General features: G+C 49.1%; 3 protein-coding genes across 5 annotated transcripts; 1 reads left to right on the plus strand and 2 right to left on the minus strand.

Annotated features, from left to right (window-relative positions):
- The first annotated feature begins 499 nt into the window (after nucleotides 1–499).
- LOC147204537 (spermatid perinuclear RNA-binding protein-like) lies at nucleotides 500–7,129 on the plus strand. 3 transcript variants are annotated; one of them, XM_086111101.1, is made up of 13 exons: nucleotides 500–554; nucleotides 1,475–1,552; nucleotides 1,946–2,166; nucleotides 2,349–2,514; nucleotides 3,141–3,267; nucleotides 3,789–3,901; nucleotides 4,898–4,993; nucleotides 5,092–5,203; nucleotides 5,267–5,364; nucleotides 5,684–5,777; nucleotides 5,992–6,179; nucleotides 6,272–6,406; nucleotides 6,464–7,129. In XM_086111101.1, the coding sequence occupies exons 2-13, from the start codon at nucleotides 1,550–1,552 to the stop codon at nucleotides 6,659–6,661; spliced, it is 1,551 nt and encodes a 516-aa protein (XP_085967227.1). In that variant the 5' UTR covers nucleotides 500–554; nucleotides 1,475–1,549; the 3' UTR covers nucleotides 6,662–7,129. The 3 variants fall into 3 exon arrangements, with proteins under 3 accessions (XP_085967227.1, XP_085967226.1, XP_085967228.1); XM_086111100.1 differs by lacking the exon at nucleotides 500–554 and adding an exon at nucleotides 563–707; XM_086111102.1 differs by lacking the exon at nucleotides 500–554 and adding an exon at nucleotides 563–707 and having other exon boundaries at nucleotides 1,985–2,166.
- A 12-nt stretch (nucleotides 7,130–7,141) lies between these two features.
- Nucleotides 7,142–11,556, minus strand: p2rx7 (purinergic receptor P2X, ligand-gated ion channel, 7). The gene is made up of 13 exons (XM_086111180.1): nucleotides 11,438–11,556; nucleotides 10,593–10,740; nucleotides 10,190–10,261; nucleotides 10,030–10,102; nucleotides 9,871–9,967; nucleotides 9,543–9,623; nucleotides 9,330–9,465; nucleotides 8,807–8,943; nucleotides 8,653–8,743; nucleotides 8,509–8,574; nucleotides 8,021–8,125; nucleotides 7,830–7,937; nucleotides 7,142–7,597 (listed from the first exon to the last, which is right to left on the minus strand). Exons 1-13 carry the CDS (start codon nucleotides 11,542–11,544, stop codon nucleotides 7,142–7,144), a joined length of 1,677 nt encoding a protein of 558 aa, XP_085967306.1. The 5' UTR covers nucleotides 11,545–11,556.
- A 553-nt stretch (nucleotides 11,557–12,109) lies between these two features.
- gstt1a (glutathione S-transferase theta 1a) lies at nucleotides 12,110–15,235 on the minus strand. The gene is made up of 5 exons (XM_086111164.1): nucleotides 15,096–15,235; nucleotides 14,915–15,002; nucleotides 14,171–14,327; nucleotides 13,446–13,622; nucleotides 12,110–12,642 (listed from the first exon to the last, which is right to left on the minus strand). The coding sequence occupies exons 1-5, from the start codon at nucleotides 15,199–15,201 to the stop codon at nucleotides 12,442–12,444; spliced, it is 729 nt and encodes a 242-aa protein (XP_085967290.1). The 5' UTR covers nucleotides 15,202–15,235; the 3' UTR covers nucleotides 12,110–12,441.
- Nucleotides 15,236–15,791: the final 556 nt, after the last annotated feature.

Consider the following 15,791-nt stretch of genomic DNA (forward strand, 5'->3'; position numbering starts at 1 on the left):
TGTTACCGCTTTACTCAACTGTTCCCAAAATGGTGTCTTTGCACACTGGAGAGGAGATGACGGTTGAACGGTAAAGCTAATTTGAGCCACAGGATGGTGGCAGAGAATCATCATCCTGGCTCATTTTAGGAACTGAGTGATGATTGTCGACTGAGATCTTGGACATGTCGAGTGGTTAACACGGGGTGTCCTCCGCCTACTGGCCGGAGACCGCTGGGATAGGCTCCAGCACGCCCCGCGACCCTCGTGATGATCAAGCGGCTCAACAAATGTCACATGACCAAACCCAGAAAAGAAGTGAGCTGTGTTTGGAATCAAACCCTGCACCTCTGCATTTTGAGGCGGACGTGCTAACCGGTTGAGATTAAGTCATTTTATGAAATAAATTATTTCCTGTCGGAGGTAATTTAATACAAAAGTCTTTGTATTAAAGCTCCAACGAGAGGGACAGCTCTTTCGAGTTCGAAGTGGTGGCCGTTGTGCGCATGCGCAGAAGCATCGACGTCATCCTCCACCCCGACCAGCAAAGCTCATCGCGCCGCGGGGAGGTGAAAGTAAGTAGCCCGGGGGGGGCAGCAGCAGCTTCCACCTGGAACACTTCCTCCGGCCGGTGACGAACTAACACCAGAAGCGGAGCTCGTATCGCAAGTTAGCAAAGAGTAGGGGAGTCTCTCTACGCCCCGAGCGCTCGTAAGCGACGGCTGAAGGTAAAAAGGATTTTTAAAAATACGTTCACGTACGCGTTTTCAAGTAGACATGAGGCTAAAACATAGTTTTTATGCTTTCAACGTCATGAAATGTTGTGAATGTCTGAGACTTAATCAAGCCGTTTTGTCATCAAGCACCACCTGCGAGACGATGTCACGTGACCAGCTCTTGACGATGCACATTTCAGGTTTCACAAACGCGATATTTTTCTCAGAATGTCCCCCCCCCCCCCAAAAAAAAAACAACAACAACAGAACAATTACTCATTTATTGTTATCATCTGAAATATTTTCTTTTTTTTTTTGAGCATGTGGTAACGTGTCCTCAATGCGACACATGCTCGTCGAGGTGGGGGCGTCATGTTTGTTTGGTCACATGATGAGGTTCTGGAGTTGAAGTTGGGAGAGTTGGCATGAAAAGAGAAGATACTGTACTGAGACCGGTATTTGGTACCGGTGTTTGTTGTTGTCGGAACCGCTTCTGGTGTTCGTTTTTGTGCAAAGCGACCATTTCAAGTGTTTATTTCCAGCTTGCCTCTGTAATTTAGTAAAAAAAATTGAGCCCCGGGAGACACTTTGATCTCAAAACACAAAAATGTAGTTGCCATATTTATGATAAGTAGACCCACAAAAAATGTCATGTTGTAAAAAGGTTCATCTAGTTTGAAGCGGGCATTTTTATCTTGTTGGATTGATCCGATCCACTTCTAATAACTTGAGAGTTACTCATCATCGTGTCGTTCTGCTCTTGTCGCACAACCACACAGACTACTGCATGACGAGCGGGTCTGACGGGACCGTAGGACTCGCAGAGACACCCGACCACCACCTGCTGTCTGAACATGGTGAGCCTCTCACGCAGACCACCTGGCCGATCTTTTGAAAATTCATCCCCGACAGACAGGTTCATTTCCCCAAATCAACTAATGCTAAGATGATGTCGTGTCAAATGTTAAAACATAATTCTACCTTTTTGTGCACAAGTAACAATATCAGAGCAGCTAGCCGTCAATGGTAAGCCTATGGCGGCGAACCGATCGCCAGCTAGCGCCAGAAGCTAAAATAGAAGCCTCGCTCGGTGCTCCTTCTTGTCAACTATAATACGAAATCAACTACCGCTAAACTGCGTGTAAAATGGTCCAACATCATTCCAACTTTTTGCGCACAAATAACAAGCACATAGCAGCTAGGCAGTCGATGGCTAGCAAGCTAAGGTAGCCATCTACCTGTTTACTCAGCGATTGTTTGCCAATGACGACCGTTACATCGTGGCCAAGCACGCCAGCATCGTCCCTGCCCCCGAGGACCTGGAGGCAGTCCAGACGATGGTGTCCGCTGTGGAAGCCGCCCTCCAGAAGGTATCCCGTTGGCTGGACTGCCTCAACAGCTCTCCCGGGAGCATCGCCGTCAAGGAGTCGGGCGACGGCCAGGTGGTCCACTACGCCGTTGACGGCGCAAAGTGAGTCTCCGCGGCACGCCGAACGCAATTGTTTGATGCTGACGTGGACTTTGAGCTGACTGTGCTTAGACCGTGAGACGAGGATGGCGTCGGCGGTATGCGTCTGCGCTGGGCCGATGCTCGTTTCGACTGTCGTTTGACGCTGGGTTGGCGTGAGTTGTCGGCGTTCCCGGTATCCTCAGGCTGGCGACGGCGTCGACGCTGCGCAGCGTGTCCCGGGTGGGCCCGCTTTCCAAAGGTTTACTCATCAAGGGCGACACGGACCTGGAGCTCGTGCTCATGTGCCAACGGAAGCCCACCCGACTGCTGCTCTACACCATCTGTGCCGTCCTGCCCCAAAGGATGCAGGTACCCTCGGAACCGTTGGGAGTTTTAAAACGGTTTGTTTTGCGGCAATTGTTTTCAATTGCAAAGAATTAAAAAAAAAAAAAAAACGGGAAAATACCCTTTTAGGGTTTTTTTTTGTAACTTTATGAGAAATACATTTTGCCTGGTGAGAAAAAAAACACTACATTTATACAAAACGGTTTGTTTTGCGGCAATTGTTTTCAATTGCAAAGAATTAAAAAAAAAACGGGAAAATACCCTTTTAGGGTTTTTTTGTAACTTTATGAGAAATACATTTTGCCTGGTGAGAAAAAAAAACAACACTACATTTATACATTCCAATAGAAAAAAAAAGGTGAGTCAAGGGTTCCATGGAAAAAATTAAGAATAAAATGTGCATGAAATGACGCTCCAAGAAAAAGGCTTCAGTTTTAAGAGGGAACAAAATGCAATGCGTGAACTCATTTGAACATGAAAGAATGTCTTCGACGAAATAAAAAGTTGGAATAGTAAAAAAAAGACCAAAAAAAATCTTTCCGATGTGGTGTTCACTCTGCAAATGCATGAAACTCTGTTAACGCCACATCGGCGTATAATCGCTTTCGACGCCAAGTTGGCATGAGGGATGATGACTGAATGAATCGCAGGCACTGAGCGAGGACGTGTACGAGGTGCGCTCGCGCGCGGACGAAGCGGCCATCCTGGTGTGTCGCGCCGAATCTCCCCGATTCACACTCAAGATCACCCTCACCTCCTTGGACATGAGGGGGCCAGGTATAATCGTTTCTCCCTCCATTGTTGGTGAGCACGTTTCCTCGGTAGGAACTTGACCCCGCCCCCTTTACCCCTCCTCCATTTTTCTTCACTGAACCACTGCTATTGTTTGACGCCGGCCTTGCTGAAAAATAAACTAGCAACGGCCACTCCACTTGCCTCACCGATTACGATTCTCTTCAATAACGATGCTAGTCATTCGATTTACAATGCAATTCAATTTTGACTCCCAGCGATTCAATCTCATCTCTTATTTACGATTTGATTTGATAATATTCGCACCCGTTCCGCTATTTAAACCAAGAGCGCCATCAGGAGGACTCAAAAAATATCACAAGTGCTTCATGAAGCTTCGCTTACCCATCACGACCAATTTCACTGTGAGATTCGTTCCAGCTGTGAAATTGACTCCATTTACAAAACAATGGTTTTTGGTGACGCAATTTCTTCCGATCATGATACGAAACGATTGTGAAGATTGATTGGAATTTTTTTGGGGGGGGGGGGGGGGTTCCGTCCAGAGGGAGGCCTTGACGCAGAAGAGACGTCACGGAGCCGAGAGGACGGCGACGTCCTGGACGGACGCAAGTGCCGAGCGGCGCTGGCTGAGCTCCGGCGAGCCAGCTGGTTTCAGGTCGGCTAAAAAATAACCTCGTCCGAGGTGCTTTTCATCACCATTCGAGCCAATTATGGTACCGTTCGCTCCAATTGCGATGGGAGGACTCTTATGTGAATCCCATAAACACCGGCAAGGATAAACTCGAATAAGAAAAATCTTTATTTACAAAACGCAGGACCGACAAAGTACAACGAAAGGCGCTGGCTGGTAACAAGTAACCAGGAAACGAAATCAAACGAGATAAATGGAAATTGCTTGTCGCTCAAAGGACAAGGACATCCAATACACGAGAATACTAACCAAGAACTACTTGCATGAAAAATAAACTACAAAAACGTGGCAAAAAGTCAAGCGCGCGAGTATCAAACGGAAGGCTAGATCACGCGAAAGCAAATCACGTGTGTCAACTTCACACTCCTTGCTAAAATGTGTACCGAAATGTGAAATTGTCATGTGTCAGAAATGATGCTGACATTTTGGAATGATTGTGTTACACTCACTCGAACAATATTGGAACAAACGACAAACAGACTTGCGTGATTACAAAACTAGGAATCCATCAATTTGTTGCGTACAAATAATACGATGAGACGATTAAACATTGATCCGGTTTCAACCGCCCTCCGAAGGAAGACGTGACTCGTGTCAAAAATGATTTTGACCCTTGTGAGCAAGGCTGAAATAATCTGACAGTCAGTTTTTGGCGTGGTTGAGTTTCTAAAGGCAGCCGGATCACGAGGCGGAGCAGCGACGGGTGCGGCTCTTATGGGGTGGGGGAACGCCCGCCACTCTTGCCGAACATACAAGACGGGATCAGGACAATTTACTGTGGCAAATGATTTCACTCCAATTATGAGACGGTGCAGTTTGACCTCGAATTATGGATCCGCTTGGCTGCAATGTGCACACAAGCCACACCAATCAGAAAACGATCGGGTTCCGATATGATTTTACAAATCTGACAATCCAATGGGATTCCCGCCGACGTGTGTTTTTGGGCGTCGTTTGCAGGCCGTGGTGTCGCCCGTGAAATCTTGCGTGCTGGTATTGAGGCTCCTCCGAGACATGTGCAACTCACTGACTGTGTGGCGGCCGCTCAAAGGATGGGTACCGTTCGATCCAACAAGCACCACCCCCCCTCTCCCCCTCCTCCAAATTCTTGTGTCCGGAGGTCTGCAGGCTGACCGGTTTCTGCCCGTTTCCAGCCACTGGAGCTCATCTGCCAAAAGGCCGTCACCGCTCGCAGTCGCCCTTCGGGGCCGGCCGAGGCGCTGCGGCGCGTGATGGAGTGCGTCGCCTCTGGAATCCTACTTCCTGGTAAGTTGCCGGTCAAAAGGTTTTGGGTACTTTTCAAAATGATGTCTTTATTTTTTTGCGCAGGGGGTCCAGGAATTCGGGACCCTTGCGAACGTGAGCCGACGGACGCTTTGTGCGCACTCGCCTCCCAGCCAGCCGATGCCATTACACGCGCCGCACAGGTCGGGGAGATGGAAGTGGCAAAAATAACACTCCGTTCTCATCATCTTGCGACTTTAAAAAAAATCAAATTTAATATCAGACTTCGATGTCGCATCGTAATTCTATTTGATGGCCCCCGGTGCCATTTTGTGAGTTTCCCGCCTTCGTGTCTTACGGGAAACGGAATTGGAAGTTATTGTCATAATCTTCTCGCAACATGAATGATAACGAGACGGGCCGCGCAAAAAGTCGGCGCTCGGCTCAGAGCGCGCCAAACCTCGTCGGCTGCCGAATTAGTGTGAGAAACCTGCAACTCTCTTTTGTGTGCGTGTTTTCCAGCATACCTTAAGACTCCTGGCCTTTGGACAAATTTCCTGGGTGTTCAATATGGATCCCCTCCCCAGCAGTAATCCTTCATTGCAGCGCTTACAAGGTGTGTTGTTGTGTCGGACAAAGTATAGCAGGGGTGCCCGAGCAGTCAGTCTCGTCGTGTTCAGCACTCAAACTGTGCTCATCACAGAATCTTAATTGGCACCACGACTGCCAGTGTAAATCTCTCACCCCCCCCCCCCCTCCCAACACACTCACACATGCCATCCAGTCTGATGTGGATCCACTAAAAAGTTTTGTTCCGTGTGGCTCGGCAGAGCACAAGCAGCCCAGCAACGCCCTGGTGGGCCTCAACCAGATCCAGGCGGGACTCCAGCACGGCGTGCCGTCCCAGTCGGGCCCGGTGCACGCGCCCGTCTTCAGCATGTCGGCGGAGATGCGGGAAAGCGCCTATCGGGCCAGCGGGAGCTCCAAGAGGAAGGCCAAGATGCGGCCGGCCCTCAAAGTGAGTCGGGCGACGCTCGGAAGTGCCCGCTGTCGTCACATCCTCCGGTCGTCTTGAATTCGTCACGATATTTGCCGTTTTTCGTTTGCCAGCGCGGAGCTCCTGGCCCAACGCCGACGGCCGGCGGTAAAAATCCCATCACGGAGCTCAACGAGAAGCGTTGCGGCCTCGAGTACGAGCTGATCTCGGAGAGCGGCGCCGGCGGCCGCCAACACTTCGTCGTGCAGGTACCGCTCGCGCGCACGCACGTGAACACCGTCCTCACGTGACCGCGTGACCCTCAGGTAGAGGTGGACAAGATGACGTTCTGGGGGGCGGGGCCCAAGAAGAAAGTGGCCAAAGCCAACGCCGCCTTGGCCGCCCTCAAACACCTCTTCCCCGGAGTCGAGGCGGCCGCTGGGAAAAAAGGAGCCAGCCGACTCGCTTGCGAGTCAAGCGACGAGCGCCGCCTGGGACCGGGTTGCTATTTTTCCAATGAGTGAATGATCTTCCAATGGCCTGCCATCCCGCGCCATGATTGACCACCATCTTTGGGGGGCAGCTGTGAAATATTTCAAAAAATTGACCCCCCCTCCCCACCATTACCGAACCAAAACAAGCAAAAGGCACGTGTGAGTTGACGGTGTCGCCGTCCTCATGTTCCACGCTCGAATATCTGCGGCTTTAAAAGGCGGGGTCTATCCTGGTGAGTGACGTGGGCGTCACCAAATGAGAGGCTGACCGTTTACGGGCAAACAGCCCTTTGCAGTCAGTCGCGCCTCAGATTTGCACGCATACCCGTTTGGTCACCATTTTACTTTTGCGCATTTCTGTCAAAGCAATCAATTACAATGGGGGGGGGGGGAGCATTTATATTTGCATTTAAGTTGACTTTTGCTTCTATTATTCACACCTTGTGCAAGTATCAAAATGTGCCGTTCGGCTGGACAAATAAAGCGCCGTTGACAGAATATCATCTTAAGTTACATGGCCGCGTGCTCGGCGAGCGCAAATGCGCCGTATCGTCCATCCGGACTGGGGAACGCCTCCCTGATCCTCGTCACGCAGCAGCGCGGGATGGCGGGGCGGCAGTCGGCCGGCGGCTCGCCCAACCTCCAGGCCACGTACTGGCGGTAGGCGCAGCGGCGCAGCGCGGCGGCGCCGGGCGGCGTCGGCGTGAAGGGCTCCCGGTAGAGGAGCAGCGCCTCCAGCAGGGTGCGCTCAAGTGAGAGCTTGTGGAAAAGCGCCGACGAGGCCACGCAGGGGCCTTCGCTGCCGCGCCGGCAGCACAGCTCCTCCTGGGGGAAGGGGGAGGCGCTGCAGCCACCGCACTTGCACCAGCTCGGAGGAGGGCGGGAGCAAGGTTCGGAGAAGGTAGCCGGGAAGGACCGAGGCTCAGTTAGGAGGCAGAGGCTTGCCGTCATGTGACCTATGTCCTCCTGGTTGGACAAAGACGAGATGTTGGTTGCAAACGTGTTGATAGGATCACGCGCTAACCATTCGCCAACTGCTAAAAATGTCTTGAGACCACACGATATCTGCTCCAATGAAATTGATACCAGGTCCTAACAAGTTGATATCGCATAAGTATCAAACAGGAGTGAAAATGCTGAGCACAGACCTAAGTGAGCACGTTGACGCTGCATGTGACAAATGGAATTGGAATTTTACCCGTCGTGCCTGAACACCAATGCTCTCGGCGTCCTGTGGCCGTTTCTTATGAGACATTTTTACCAGACGGATGTCTTCCTCGTCCACGTACGACACGCACAGGATGCGCTGAAACGCACGCAAAGACGCAAAAGTCGTACGCAAACACGCCGCTTGAAATGTGGCACATGACGACACAAAGCGCGTCGAACCTCCTTTTTGTCTGGGATGGACTCCACTTTCCTCCGAGAGTAGTTCTGTCCCTCCTCGGCCACGTAGCAGCTTGTTCCGATCAGCCAGTCGAGCAGAACCGTGGTCTGCAAGGACGGGTGACGACACAGTTGGCGCATCAAACGATGAGCGCGTGGCTGCTTCTTTTTGACTTCTTTTGATGCAGCCCAACAACATTGATAGTGAGTCATATTTGTTGTAACATGCGGTGGTACGGAAACCAGGTGTGTACAGAGGGGCGGTATATTGATACCAGCTGGAACACACCGATACCAAGTAGAAACGTGTTGATACCTGTAAAATTCAGGCCCGAGTGCATTGATGCGAGGGGGAGCCTGGCGCTACAAAGTCATACCGGGGGGTGAAGCGGTTGACCCCAAGTTTGAGCTGCTCGTTAACATTGAAACCAGTTGATACCGGGTGGGATTCATGCCGATATTGGGTGATGCTTTGCGTGAGGTGAGCTTACCAGAGCGTAGTAGGACAATGTGGAGCCGATGTAGATGATCAGCTGAATGAAGCTGAACTTTCCCGCCTGGAAGAACAATGTACCTTATCGAACCAAGGCAACGACGATATTAAACGTACAAGTATCGTAAAAAACAGCCGTGACCTGTCCGAAGACCATGATGTCAAAGCGAATGCCAAAAGCTTTGTAAAGCGTCCTCTCCTCCACGCCATCCACCGTCTTGTACTTTGCAAACCTGGCAAATATTTGACAAACATGAATCGCCACGGCCAAGAATAGTTGACCCTTTGAATGGTACCTGAAGTTGAATCCGGGGGAGAGGGTCTTGTTGCTTTCTTTCTGGTCCAGGCGTCTGAAAGAGTAGGCGGGCAGGCATCGTCTGGTCAGATGATCCAAGTCGCAGTCCCACTTGATCTGAATGCCTATCACGCCCCCCTGTGGACCACAAGTGCGCAGGTCAGTGTGCAACACTCGTGTGTGTGTGTGTGTACGTGACTTTGTTCGGACCAGCAGCAAATGTTTTGCTACAAACATACACGGCGATACCAATTGATATCTGGTGCAAACATAATACCAGTCTGACGGGACAATACCAGTCGATACCCGGTTCACACCGTCGACCCCGGATGACGGCTGGAGTGTCAGTTCGTCGGTACCAAATGATACCGGGGTGTCGAGTGCCGATACCAGCAGTGGCAATGTCGATACAACATGTGCTCTGTTGATACGTGTTACACATCGATACCTGATGCTACTGCTGTGGAAGTGCAGACTACCAGTACCAGACCGTACCAGTACCAGTACCAGACTGCTGTTCGCACCTCCACCGCCACGGTTGAGAAGTTCTCCCCAGCCCGGTTGACGACGTCTCCGAGCATGAAGATCGGACACAAAGAGTCGTTAGCGCGCCGACACTTGCGCAGGTACGACTCGGTCATCTCGGGTAAGATGTTCCTCCTACCAGATAGACCACGACGTACGTGATAGCGACAGATAAACCCGTTTGATCGAAAAAGTGTGCGTTGGAATGTCACCTGATGAAGTTGAAGGCGGGAAAGCGGATGTTGTTCTTGATGAGCACCGTGAACTTCTCCGCAGATGCCAGTAGAGCAGGCCTGCATGTGCACACATACATGCAGGCATCCGCTACCATGACACATAGCATTTAGCACGGTAGGCTAAAGGTTTCTCCCGAGTCCTTTTAGCATGCTAGCCCACGTGTTGATGACCGGCCTGCATGCTCTCTACTGTGTCCACTTAGCATTCTCTATTGACCTGGCAAGCCTACATGGAGAGCAGCGCATTTCTCACTGTAGCATTCAGCAGTGCTATAGAAAGGATGGCGAAGCTGCCCACGCGGACCTTGGAGGCTTGTTTTTGACTTCGACGGGACACCAGCCCACCACCTCACACGTTCGGGCCAACGCGTCAAACTTGACGCACGAGCCCGTCTGGATCCCTAGCGGAAGGTCACAAGGTGAGCGTTTGATGATGTCACGTGAAGGAGTAAAACCAAATTACCGTGACTGCGCTGGTCCCAGGCCCCTCGCTCGCAGTCGCTGTGATGTTGACACCGACGGCCACTTGAGGGAGGCTGAGAGACGAAATGTCAGCTTTGTTGTCATGACAATGATGTGAAGATGAGTGGCCAAGACGACACGTCACTATGATGACGGGGTACCTCGGGGCAACGTCCTTGCTTCTGGTTCTTGGTCATGATGATGTTTGTAACCACGAAGAAAGAGTTTTTGTCCTGAGACGACAACAGAGAGTGTGTGTGTGTGTGTGTGTGAGAGAGAGCGGTTTGCGATGGTGACGACAAAGATGGGAACAATGAAGTCTGTGTTCAGAAATGTTACACAGAAGAGGCTCACAAGAATTTGTTTGAAAAGGCCCCCGACAGCCAGTTTAACTTCGCAACATGAAATTTGGTCGGCATGTCTATCATGAGTAGTGCCGCAAACAAAGTCTTGACATGCTCCCAAACACACACGAAGTGTGTTATTCACACTCATAATTACACCCGGGGACAATTTAGGGTATGAAATGAACCCATCGTACGCAACGCATGTTTGCGCTCTGACCTGCAAGAAGCCGCTGTAGTCGGCCTCGTCCCAGATGACGGCCCCCTCGCCAGGCGGCTGCATGTGGGCCACACCCTTCACCTTGGCAGTCACCGAGCTGACCACCTGATCAAATTGTTGATACTTTCTGTTCCACAACATCACCAGGCTAACAACAAAAACAACAAAACTTATTTTGGCAGGTGAGCATGATAAGCATCTCTATCCATTTAGCATGCCAGCCTGTATGTTCATCGAGCAAGGTAGACCACACGTTTGGCCTGTTTAGCATTGTAGCCCGTTTGGTTCCTTGAGCATGCCAGCCTATGTGTGGCCATTTTGTATGCTAGCCTACACGTTTATTCCATTGAGCACACTCGACTCGAGATGCGCCCCTAACATAACCTATATGTCCATTTAGCATGCAAACCCACATGATTACATTTCGCTTGCACATTCATGTCCATTTTGCACAACTGTCATGACATCATACGATCGTAACATCCAAGTTTGTGTGCCTCATTGACACACAAAATTATGTACAGTATGTGTGTATATATATATATATATATACATACATACATACGCGCGCACACACACACCAGCATAACTGCGTACAAACTTGAAATATGTAAATTGGGAAACATTCATTATCCACTTTATGGGGTCCAAAAGCTATCCTAATTGACTTGCTAATAAAAAAAAAACGTTGACAGTGTTGGTGCCAACCAAACAGTCGAAATTTCAAAACGAATATTTTTTAAAAGCTGCTGTTAAAAATGGCAAAATAATATGAACGATGAGAACAGAAAATAATTAGAAATAGTACGAATAAAAAGGCTTGAAAGAGTACAGTGGGACGTCACCATATGAAAAGCAGCACCGTCGCGTTCAGCGTCCACTTGAGCGAGCCCAGCCGGACGCTGTGGATGCGGACGAGTTTGGTGGTCTCGTAGCTGCAAAGCGCGACCATCTTTCAGCTGCCGACCAAATTTCTTTGACCAAAACCATGAAACGGTCGCCTGTGTTGTTCTCACGTGCCCAGGTCACGTGGCCTCATTTGATTGAAAACCCGCAGCTGTGAAAAGTTGGTTTGGAAAAAAAGTGTTGGGTTCTTTTGTATGTGACGTAAACATGAGGGGTTTTAAAATAATTTGGTGACATTTTTTAATGTTTGCGGTCGTGAAAACAAAAATACACAAAGTCAAAAGAAGGAGAAAGAATGAAATGGTCATGTGAAAACAGTGGCACCTAGAGGTTTTGAGATGTAATTACTGGCCGTGTCATCTGCTGTACAGTATTTAAATATGGATATAAACTGCTGTGCTGTAGAAGTGTTCCCTTTATTTTTGGGATCCCCCCCCCCAAAAAAAAACCCCTACCAAGCACAGATTCTTCTCCTTTGACGAATGTTGTGACCAAAAAAAACATTGAAAACAATCCACATCGGGTCCACACGACGTAACAACAAACAGATGATTAAAAGATATTGAGAACAAAGATCATTTGTGAGGTATAACAAGTGGCTTCGACACATATTATTTTAGATGTATTTATTATATTGTAAGCCTAATAATGTAATTACCCCATTTTGGAAAAAAAGAAATATCACATAAAAATTAATTAAACCAGAAGAATCCAGATGCTGGACCGTGGCCTGGATGACACAGACATAGAAAAAACACAAAATTAAATTTTTATACATGACAAAAAAACAACAACAACAAAAACTGATCAGGGTAACAATTAACAGAAACCTGTTACATGTTGAAGTTTTGTTGGCAGCGCACAGCCAAAATTGTGCCATCGTTACTGTTTGATCATCATAAGTCTTTTAAAAATAGTGTTTGTTTATTTATTATTTTGACATTCACAAGAAAGTTTTCTTGAATTTGTCCTTGAAGATTTGGGGCAGTCCTGCCTCGCGCAGCGACTGAGCCACGCCGCCGCTCGTCATGATGGCGGCATTGGCCTCATCGAAGAGTGCAACGCCAACCTCCTCCTTCACCCGCTCGCACCACGCAGACAGCTTGGGACGCCCTGAGAACACGTCCACGCCACTGCTCGCTGGCTAAACACAACACAAAATATCAAATAATAAGACTATGATAACAACGACAAACAGAAAACCATGAGATGGAACAACAGAAAAATCTATTTCCACTGGAAACCTCGTTTGATATTTAGAAAGTTAGGTAGCCAGATTATTGCTCAAGTTCGTTAGCAAGTTGCCTCGTCACACAGTTAGGTAGCTAGTCAGATACATATTTAGTTAGCTAATTTGTACATTCAGTCAATTAGCTAGCCAATTAGTTAGCCAGTTGGTGAGCTAGCCAATAAGTGTTATTCGTTTCGTTAGTGTGTTCACTTATGTCACATAGCTAATTAGTGACAAAGTCAGTCAGGTCGTTAGTGAGCAAGTCAGTCGGTCCGTTAAGTCAACTAGTTTCTAATGAATTTAACTAGCCAAGCTTCGTTCATTACTTAAGTCACTTGGCTTGATAACTGGATAGAGAGCAAGTCAGTCATGCGGTTTGTCAGTTAGTTAGTTACTAATGTAATTAGAGAGTTCATTTATAACTTAGATCATTGAGACAGTGATCTACTGAGTCAGCTAGTTACTTTCCTGAGTTGCTAGCTAGCTGTATAGCTTGTTGTTGGATCGCAAGGTAGGTCATCTTTGGGCTAGTTAGCAAGCTGGTTAACTACTTAGTCCCTTCACTGTCTAGCTAGTTAGTTAGCTAAAGAAAAAAAAATTTGGTGTCAGCCTGCTTCCTGTGGGTGCCAGGGCTGGCCCACCACATCCAGCAGATGGAATTGTCCTGGCAAAAGCCTACCGCATGTGTCAGTTGTTCGGTATTGTGGCTCCGTCACCTGCATGATCTCAGCCACGGCCACCAGGTCAGCCAACGAGATGGAGGCGCCACACAGGAACAATTTTTCACCCAGGAAATACTTCTCCAGCACGTCCACAGTCTGGCTCAGTTCCTCCACGGCCGACGACATCTTGTCTTTGGGGACCGGCTGGCCCATCACTAGCGGGTACATGTTCTAACACACGCACACACACTTTGGACTGTATGGATTTTTTGGTGCAGTAGTAGGTGTGTTTAGTTCCCTTGTGCAAGGTCGCGGTTATCGTGAATAACTGTTGAGACACTTTACACATGATTGAGCGTGCAGTGGATTTGCCGGGACTTTGACCAAAAAAATAAATAAATTTAAGCGAACTAGCTGGTTTTCTAAATGACTTGAGTACATACCTAACCCGCTATCTAACCAACTGACCGATTCATTGCCATCTAGCTAAGTGACATCAGTAACAGACGCAATAGATAGCAAACTGATCACATTAATAAGTAGTTTTTTTGTTAGCGACCTACCTAAGTAACTAGTCAACAAAGCACACAGCTATCTAAACTAGCAAACAAGCTAACTACAGCGAATGACAATTTTACTGTGGTTTAGTGAGGACCCGCCTCCATGTTTTTGTTGTGTGTACGTCTTTATTGACATAAATTACGGGAAGTGGTTCATACCCGTACATATAAAGCGGAGATAGAAAGAGAAGTGTTCAACGGGTAGTGGCGGCGCCCTACCTTGAGCAGGAAAACCTTTGACCCGTGGGCTCGCAGGTTCATCTGCTGCCAGGACAAATACTCATTGACCCGCGCCCGCTGCCGCAGATCAGCTGGATACCAGTGGTCGGGAAGGCGGGATGCGTGCTTCTCGGCCAAGTACTGAAGGATGGCCACGCTGGAAAAAGCAACATTAGCTACTTTCACACAACTTCCTGATCAGCGCATTGAGGTCCACGGCGGGCGGCGGTGGTAGCGCAGCGGTGGCTCCGAATGTAAACGTATATTTTCTTTGAGAAGCGGGCCTCTTAGACTGTCTTGAAAGTGTTTAAAATGTCGACTCACACAGCATTTCAGGGCAGTGTGAAAGGGTCTTGTTGGCTGTTGAATCTTCGCACACCCCGTTGGGGGTTGGCCACCCATTTTGTCTCTATGCCTTTCACGCAGCGTTTAAGAGCAGCGTGAAAGGGTCACACCCCTTTTCTGGTTTTCCACTACTCGCGTTCACATTGTCACCACTGTGAATCATTGTCCCCACATTCATTGTCGGTACCTTTCACGCTGCCTCAAGAGCGGCGTGAAAGCGTCTAATCTCGGCTGTTAATCTTCACACGGCGTACCGGTTATCTCCTTCTTCCCTTTTACATGGTCACCCCTTAGACGCCGATGAAAGCATTTTTGAATCGTCGTCCCGCCCGCACCCTTTCTGTGCCAGTTACCTTTCAAACTGAGAAAACGTGCGCTTATTCCAAAGCTCGCTTTTACCTCTCCGTCAGGACATAGTCGCCGTCCTTCATGACCGGAACTTTCCGTACCGGGCTGATCTTCCCAAACTCTTCGCCATACTGCTCCCCTTGCATACACACACACACACACAGCAAAACAATTCTTTGCATGGCCGGTGACTTTGCGGCAAGTCAACATGTGCGTCTGTGCGTGTGTCTACCTTTGGCCAGGTCGACCAGCTTGAAGTCGAAGGGAATCGCGTTCAACTTGGCAAACATGAATACGGAGCGGCACGGCTGCGAGCGAAGATCCAGATACAACTCCATCTTGACTGAGTGTCAGCACGGGCGCTGTCCGCGTGTTGTTTTTGTGGCGCGAGCGAGGCACGCCCCCTATCAAGCCCCCCCCCCCCCCCCCCCCGCCTTTTGGAGGCGGAAACAGGGCAAAGGTTTCATCGGGGTGAAGTCTGCATCGTCCCACACTTGATAACAACCACCGCTGTATACAAAGTGCTGCACATGCAGCAAATATCATACATACACCGATGAATGAATAACAAAGATAGTAGAAAGCCCCAAAACACTCAAACTAAGATCAAGTCTGAGTCAAAATCCAAAGAATACAAATGGGTTTTGAGACGAGTTTGAAAGCTGGGCGGCGAGGGGGCTTGCCGAATGTTCAGTGGGAGGTCATTCCAAAGAGGGGGAGCGGCAACGGAAAAGCCTCCGTCCCCTCTCGGGTTATGTGACGGATGTTTATGTGGGAAATGGATATGGAAGTCGTGATCTGGTAATCACGTGACCTATTTCTCATCAGAATTTCTACAACGTACGGGACAGGTATCAAACTCAAGGCCCCCGGGGGCCAGATGCGGGCCGCTGCCTCATTTTATATATATCGAGAGAGAGAGAAAGGC

The sequence above is a fragment of the Hippocampus guttulatus genome, chromosome 5 (assembly GCF_054856545.1).
Source record: "Hippocampus guttulatus isolate MCC_2025c chromosome 5, RoL_Hgut_1.0, whole genome shotgun sequence".
Taxonomy (NCBI): Eukaryota; Metazoa; Chordata; class Actinopteri; order Syngnathiformes; family Syngnathidae; genus Hippocampus; species Hippocampus guttulatus.